The 7,105-nt window shown below is 30.8% G+C and overlaps 1 protein-coding gene across 1 annotated transcript; it reads left to right on the forward strand.

The window, feature by feature from the left end:
* Positions 1-4,923: 4,923 nt before the first annotated feature.
* Positions 4,924-6,334, forward strand: LOC127130901 (uncharacterized). Its single transcript, XM_051059859.1, has 3 exons — positions 4,924-5,375; positions 5,684-5,923; positions 6,025-6,334. Exons 1-3 carry the CDS (start codon positions 4,924-4,926, stop codon positions 6,332-6,334), a joined length of 1,002 nt encoding a protein of 333 aa, XP_050915816.1.
* The last annotated feature ends 771 nt before the right edge of the window (positions 6,335-7,105 follow it).

Below are 7,105 nucleotides of genomic sequence, written 5' to 3' on the forward strand. Positions count from 1 at the left end.
AAAGCGCCCTCTAAACACTTTACATTGACAACTTTAGAGGGCGTTTTTTCCAGAAAGCGCCCTCTAAACACTTTACACTGACAACTTTAGAGGGCGCTTTTTCCAGAAAGCGCCCTCTAAGGTGTCCCTTTATGGACCACTCCAGAGGGCGCTTTTTTCTTAAAGCGCACTATAATGTGGCCACTTTAGACAGCGCTTTCTCCAGGAGAACAAAGCGCTGTCTTTACCTATGCCAGCGCCAGATTAGAGGGCGCTTAAAAGCGCTGTTATAGGCCAAAATAAGCGCCCTCTGTTGTGAGCGATACATGATGATATTTTTGAATGTTTAGATTGTACATCAGTCATTGGTAAATTACATATTTGATCGTTGGATGAAATTCAATCATGACAAGTTCTCACATCTCTGAAACTTTATTTTTCTGTTATCCGTTTTACATAGCGTAGCCTTTAAAATAAATTCTGCAACTTAAGCTTAAAATCTTAGTAATTGTTGAACGACGTTGATATCACACTAATCCCTGTGGAGATGATAAACAAATATTTACCCACGATAACACTCATACTGCAATCAACATGTAGTAATGTCTAAAATAAAAACTCCAATATTTCACTTAATATCAACAATAAAATCACATAATTTTTTTACGATATCATTATTAAGAAATTATGATAATTCTTTATAGAAAAATAACATAAGATATATTAACTTAACAATAACTTACTTTGATATATATTATTTTTATAAAATTAATAAAATAATTGTTATATTTTCTTGCAGTTGTTTTTAAATTTTAAAAATGAAAGAAAATAAATTTGGATGTATCATTTAAATGAAATATCACTAAAATAAGTTTAAATTTTTTCTAATCTACATTCTTCATATCGTGTCAACAAATAAACTAAAGATAAACAACAAGATTCTTTATTGTTCACATATAAGAAAATAGAGTTTAAATTTTATTCAAATATTTTTTATAAAAATCATCTCAATGAGTATAATAAAGAACAAATATAGTATTTTCTAAATAACTCTCATATTTTAACTAATATCCACATCAAAATTATATAAATATTTTGCAATATCATTCTTAACAAATTAAAATAATTCATTTTTTAAACTAAGTTAATCAAATAACTAGAACTAGAACTCTTTTATTCATCATATTACTAATGTTTGACAATATAGACATAAATTTCAAAATCTTTTAAAAAATTTATTTGATTATAATTGCAAATAAAATTTAAATTTTATTCAAGACTAATAATAAATACATATCATTAACGACTTAAAATTAAATATCTTTAAAAAGATGAATACCAAAAACCACACGTGATATCTTATTGAATTATTTTACTTTTAAAAATTAATTAATTCAATAAGTCTCATGAAATTATCAAATATATAATAAATTCTAATAAAGAAAATATTGACATTAAATAGTAGTTACAAAAAGAAATTAATTAAAATTACATTCTGATTAAAATGAAAAAATATTTTTAAATTTAAATAAATTTATAATTATTAAAGAGAAAAACACAAAATTGTTTGTGAATTTATTTAGGCTAGTGATAAATAATTAGTTAAATACAAAATAATGGGAATTGAAGTTTGTATAAAGAAAAATATTTCATTACATAAAAGGAAAACTAAATTTATATTGTTTTCAAAACCAAATATACAAATTTACATTGTTCTCATCAACACGGAATACTAAATTTACATATTTTCAGATAAAAATGAAAATCTCTCTCTCTCTCTCTTGAGAGAGAGAGAGAGAGACAGCTTATAAGAACCAAGAAAAACTATTCTTGTTGACGTTCATAACAAGATAAGAAGACACCGACTCAACATGATTGGATGTCATCCACATTTTCTTGTGAGAATGGTAATTTGTTGCTACTCTCCTATGATTATAACAAAATTTATATTATGATAAGCTAGCAGTAACAACATTAACTTTTAAAAATATACATAAATTACATGTATATGGATTAAGCTAATACCTTAACCTTAGTCCATCCATTTGTAATTCCTACGGAGACAATATTAAACATTTATCTCATAACATAGTATCCATAATAATAGTTGTTGGGTTGTTTTTGTGATTACGAATAGTTTTCATATATTTGTATCACTAATACACACAAATAAAAGAATTTCAAAAAGCACGTTAATATACTTACTTTTGGATAATGGAACCTTGGCTTTCTACCAAGTACATTATGTTTCATATCATTTTATCCCTCCAGCGCTCTACACATGTCAGTTAAATTTAAACATGAATAGAAACTATTCAAAACTAAAGGTAAAATTCGAGTATCAAAGCGTTAAGCATAACTTCATTAAGGTTTTTGGGCAACAATCAAAACATAACTAAGAATAATTAATAATATGTATAAAATTAATTTATAATTGAAAACACAAATTAATATATACTTATGTGTGGTAAAACATGGCTAAATAACATTTTGTGTTCTCTTTCAACAACTTGTCTTGTATGTAAACCATAATATTGTTTGCAATCGATCCATGAAACAATACTTTCTTAAATTACTTTCAACAAACATCTCATGCAAGAACCTGCAATTGTCAAATTTTTATGTTAAAGTACAAGAATGTATGAATATAAATAGAAATCAACGTAAAAATTATACTTACGAGCACCAAAATTGTAATATGATATTGTCTATCCGTTCGTCTAACTTCAAAAATTACATAATAGAAGTCTTTGAAAGTACCATAAACTTATATGGATCATGACTTAATTAAAATTCTCGTAGATGTCTGGAATACTATTTAATATCATTGAAAGACTCTTAGAGTTATCTAGTTGTGGTGGTGTGATTTCAATATTGTCCTGATGGACAAAATAACTTTCTTTCGTGCTTGTACCACCTATAGCTTTATTATGAATGTACAACTCATCATTTGAAATCTTTTGGTTGAGTAAACCCATTGAATTCAATTTCTACATTATGAAAACAACATAAATACAATACAAAAACTAAAATACGCAAACAATAATAACAAAAATATACAACACAATTTTTTTAACTTATACTTATACCTCAAGCACATCGCGGGTACACTTCTCGGACATCTTCTTAAGCTCTTCCTCATTTGACTTATGTCGCTCCTCCTCGACTAACCTCTATCTCTCTCTCCTCTTGATCCTTTTGGACACTCTCCCGCAATTTCTACGACAACCTCTCACTCTCCTCCTAAATCCACTTCTCTTTTTCCACCCACAACTTTATAACAATTATCTCTTCAATGTCTCTCCTATGGTTTACTTATCTAGATTATTGATATGGTCCAAAATGTGACTTGAAGCCAAAGCCTCTTCCATGACCACAAACACGCATAGGATGCTCCTTAGCTCTAATCATTTTTACCAAGATGTAATGACAGTATTATGAAACGAAGAGGCCAATTTTGGATTGCTATACCAGTACATCCTACAACACATATAAAATTTCATCTTTACCAAATTTATTTAACTAAAATAAATATTAATGAAAAAAAGTATCTACTTACAATTTTTTCATCCATTTTGCGTGTAGCCTCTAATGTGAACTCACAACCTTTTCTTTGACGTGCTCTCTTCCATTTCTAATGGCGTGATGGTGGAGATGGAGTACAGCCAAGGCTTATAGAATCTCCCAACTCCGGTTCGCTTTATTTTCTTTTTTCTTCAATCATCTTATTTTCAAGTTTTTCATATCCTCCACGAGATAATCTATTTGAATAGATATTTATAGATCTATTATCATTTCCTTTTTTTCTCTTAACCAAGAAGTCAGGAGTGGTGTGACACATTACAAATTTCTCCCAAACATCCTGATCAATAAACGGATATATAACGTATGGAGGCTTAGCTTGATCACTTGGATGATGAATATAATCACGGGTGAGTTGTTTGTTAAAGCCCTTCCAACGCTCACCAACATATGTAAGCAATTTCTTTTTCACCATACTATTCTCTGGAGTAACACTACAATAAATAACGCTTTTCATGACGAAGATTTCACCACGAACAATATAAAACTGAGGGTGTATGTAACGGGAGCGCCTTGTTTTATTTTTTTAAAAAAATCAATCGATTACCTCGGTTTTATAAAAAATTGAAATAAATATATGCTTAGGTTTGAGATTTGATTCCCAGCTCCTGCAGTTTTATATTTTATATGGAACCAAAAATGCGCCTTTAATTTTTAAAGATTTTACGTCGGATATGTTACCTCAGTGTTCATTAAAACCGAGATAAATACTCTATAATTTTTTATTCTTTTTGGAACTAAAAAGACGCACTTATTTTTTATAGATTTTACGTCGGATATGTTACCTCGGTTTTCACTATAACTACGATAAAAACTCTTTATATTTTTTATTCACTCAGTGTCTACCTCATTCACTTCTCGAGCTTTCACGAAATAACACTTCTTCTCCAACCAACGAAAGAACACTTCTTCTCCAAGGAGCCCTAGCAAACCAAAAAACTCTCTCACCATTATTCTCCGATATGTTTTTATTGTTATTGTTATTCTTGTTGTTGCTTTGTTCCATTAGTGTTGTTCTTGTTTTCTCCATTATTGTTGTTCTTGTTGTTGTTGTTGTTGAGAAGCTTTATTTTTATTGGTTGTGTACTATTTTTTTCCAGAAGCTTTATGTGATTATGGATCGTAGTTGGATGAAAGCCAGTAGATTAGGTAAAGAGTGTGAGAATGGAGTGAAATAATTTCTTAATTTCGTGGAAAAAAATATTCCCGGCAATGGATTTTTTGGTGTCCTTTTAAAAACCGCTTTAATACGAAAAAAACATCATAGGAATATTATATTCAAGCATTTAAGTTATGATGGGATTATTCAAAATTACACGAAATGGGTATGGCATGGTGAAATGATAAAAAAGATATAAAGTTATGAATGATATTCTAGAAGACATCATTCGTGATATTGGAGCTGATGCTTTCAAGAATGCTAATATGGTAGATACTTTGCGAAGAGACATAGAATATTTGTTGTGTCCAGGATGTAAAAATTTTACAAGATTTTTAGATGTGTTAAGACTATTTAATCTTAAGGCAAGAGGTGGGTGGACGGATAAAAGTTTCACTGAATTGCTTGAATTGTTGAAAGAAATGCTTCCTGAAGGTAACACACTGCGAGACCGTACTTATGAGGCCAAGAATATATTGTGTCCAATGAGTTTGGACTATGTCAAAATATATGCATGTAGTAATGATTGCATATTATATAAGAAAGATTTTGAAAATTTGAAGGAGTGCATGAGGTGCAGGGAGTCACGCTACAAGAAAACAGGCAATGATGTTAGTGACAATGATAGTGTAACTAGCAAGGGTGTTCCTGCAAGGTGATGTGGTACCTACCGATAATTCCAAGGTTCAAGAGATTGTTTGCTAATGTTAATGACGCAAAGAATACTAGATGGCATGCATATGAAAGAGTGGGTGATGGAAAAATTCGCCATGTAACTTATTCATTGCAATGGAAGAAAATTGATTCCTTGTATCCAGATTTTCCCCTTGAACCAAGGAACCTTAGGCTTGGAATTGCCACCGACGAAATGAACCCTTTTGGTAATTTTAGTATTAACCGTACATCATGGCATGTTCTTCTCATTATTTATAACTTATCTCCATGGTTGTGCATGAAGCGCAGGTATATAATGCTATCGATGATGATTTCAAGTCCAAAACAACCAGGGAGTGACATTGATGTTTACTTAACGCCATTGATTGAATATTTAAGGATTTTGTGGGAGGTAGGTGTTGATTTTGATGATGCGTATACAACTGATAACTTTAAGTTGTGTGTCATGTTGCTTTGCACAACCAATGACTTTCCTGCATACGGTAATTTTTCTGAATACGGCCTCAAGGGACATAAAGTGTGTCCTATGTATGAAGTTGATACATGTCACAACATATTCAAAAATGGGAAAAAAAGACAGTTTATCTTGGGAATCAAAAATTTCTAAAACCTAATCATCCATATCGTAGATTGCTAAAGGCTTTTAATAGAGAGCAGGAGTTTGATATCGCTCCAAAGCCCTTAACTAGGAAGGAAGTTTATAGAAAACAACAACACATTAAGGTTGTCTTTGGAAAGAAACAAAAAAAGTCCATGGAGAAAAATATTTGGAAAAAGAGACTGGTATTCTTTGATGTGATGCATATGGAGAAAAATGTATGTGATAGTCTTATTGGAACACTTCTCAACATTAAAGGAAAGACAAAAGATACTAAGAAATCCCGCGAATATATGGTTGTGATGGGTATACGACAAGAGTTAGACCCAAAAGAAGTATGAAATAGAACCTATTTTCCCCCAAGCATGTCACACTCTTTCTAAAAAAAGTTTTGTGGTTGTTTGTATGGTATCAAAGTTCCGCAATAGTACTCATCAAATGTGAAGAAACTTCTGTCAGAGAACGATTACAAATTAGTTGACTTGAAATCTCTTGATTGTCATGTCTTGATGCAATAACTTCTATCAATGGATATTTGTGGCTACCCATGGCATTTTACCAAGAAATGTAAGGGTAACTATAACCAGATTGTGCTCATTCTTTAATGTTATATGTAGTAAAGTTATTGATCCTGAAAATTTAGATGACTTCAAACATGAAGCTGCAGTTATCTTGTGCCGATTAGAGATACTTTTCCCTCCATCGTTCTTTGATATTATGGTTCACTTAGTTGTTCATCTAGTAAGGGAGATTAGAATTTGTGGTTGCATTTATTTACGGTAGATGTATACAAAGAATCATCACCGTCCGGAAGCTTCGATCATAGATAGGTATATCACATACATAGCTATTAAGTTTTGTACAAACTATATGTCAAAAGCTTGCTTTATAGGAATTCTTGAGTCTCGTCATGATGGATTTTATGATGGTAGAGGTTTTCAAGGTTTAATGTTATGACATTTTCCCGTGAAGTAGTTCTTTAGCACATTTGCATATATTGAATAACCTTATTGAAGTTCAACCTTACTTGATCGCTCACAAAATTCTTTTAAAGGAAAAATCCCCCAGATGAATGAAAAAGGTTATTGACATAGCATAATAAAACTTTCATA

This window comes from Lathyrus oleraceus, chromosome 3 (genome assembly GCF_024323335.1).
Source record: "Lathyrus oleraceus cultivar Zhongwan6 chromosome 3, CAAS_Psat_ZW6_1.0, whole genome shotgun sequence".
Lineage (NCBI taxonomy): Eukaryota > Viridiplantae > Streptophyta > Magnoliopsida > Fabales > Fabaceae > Lathyrus > Lathyrus oleraceus.

Bases quoted from the DNA above. Each gene is read 5' to 3' on its own strand.
- LOC127130901 (XM_051059859.1), top strand. From the start codon at position 4,924: ATGAATGATATTCTAGAAGACATCATTCGTGATATTGGAGCTGATGCT. The intron at 5,376-5,683 runs GTGATGTGGTAC...CATGAAGCGCAG, and splicing joins AGCAAGGGTGTTCCTGCAAG to GTATATAATGCTATCGATGA. The intron at 5,924-6,024 runs GTATGAAGTTGA...TCCATATCGTAG, and splicing joins GGACATAAAGTGTGTCCTAT to ATTGCTAAAGGCTTTTAATA.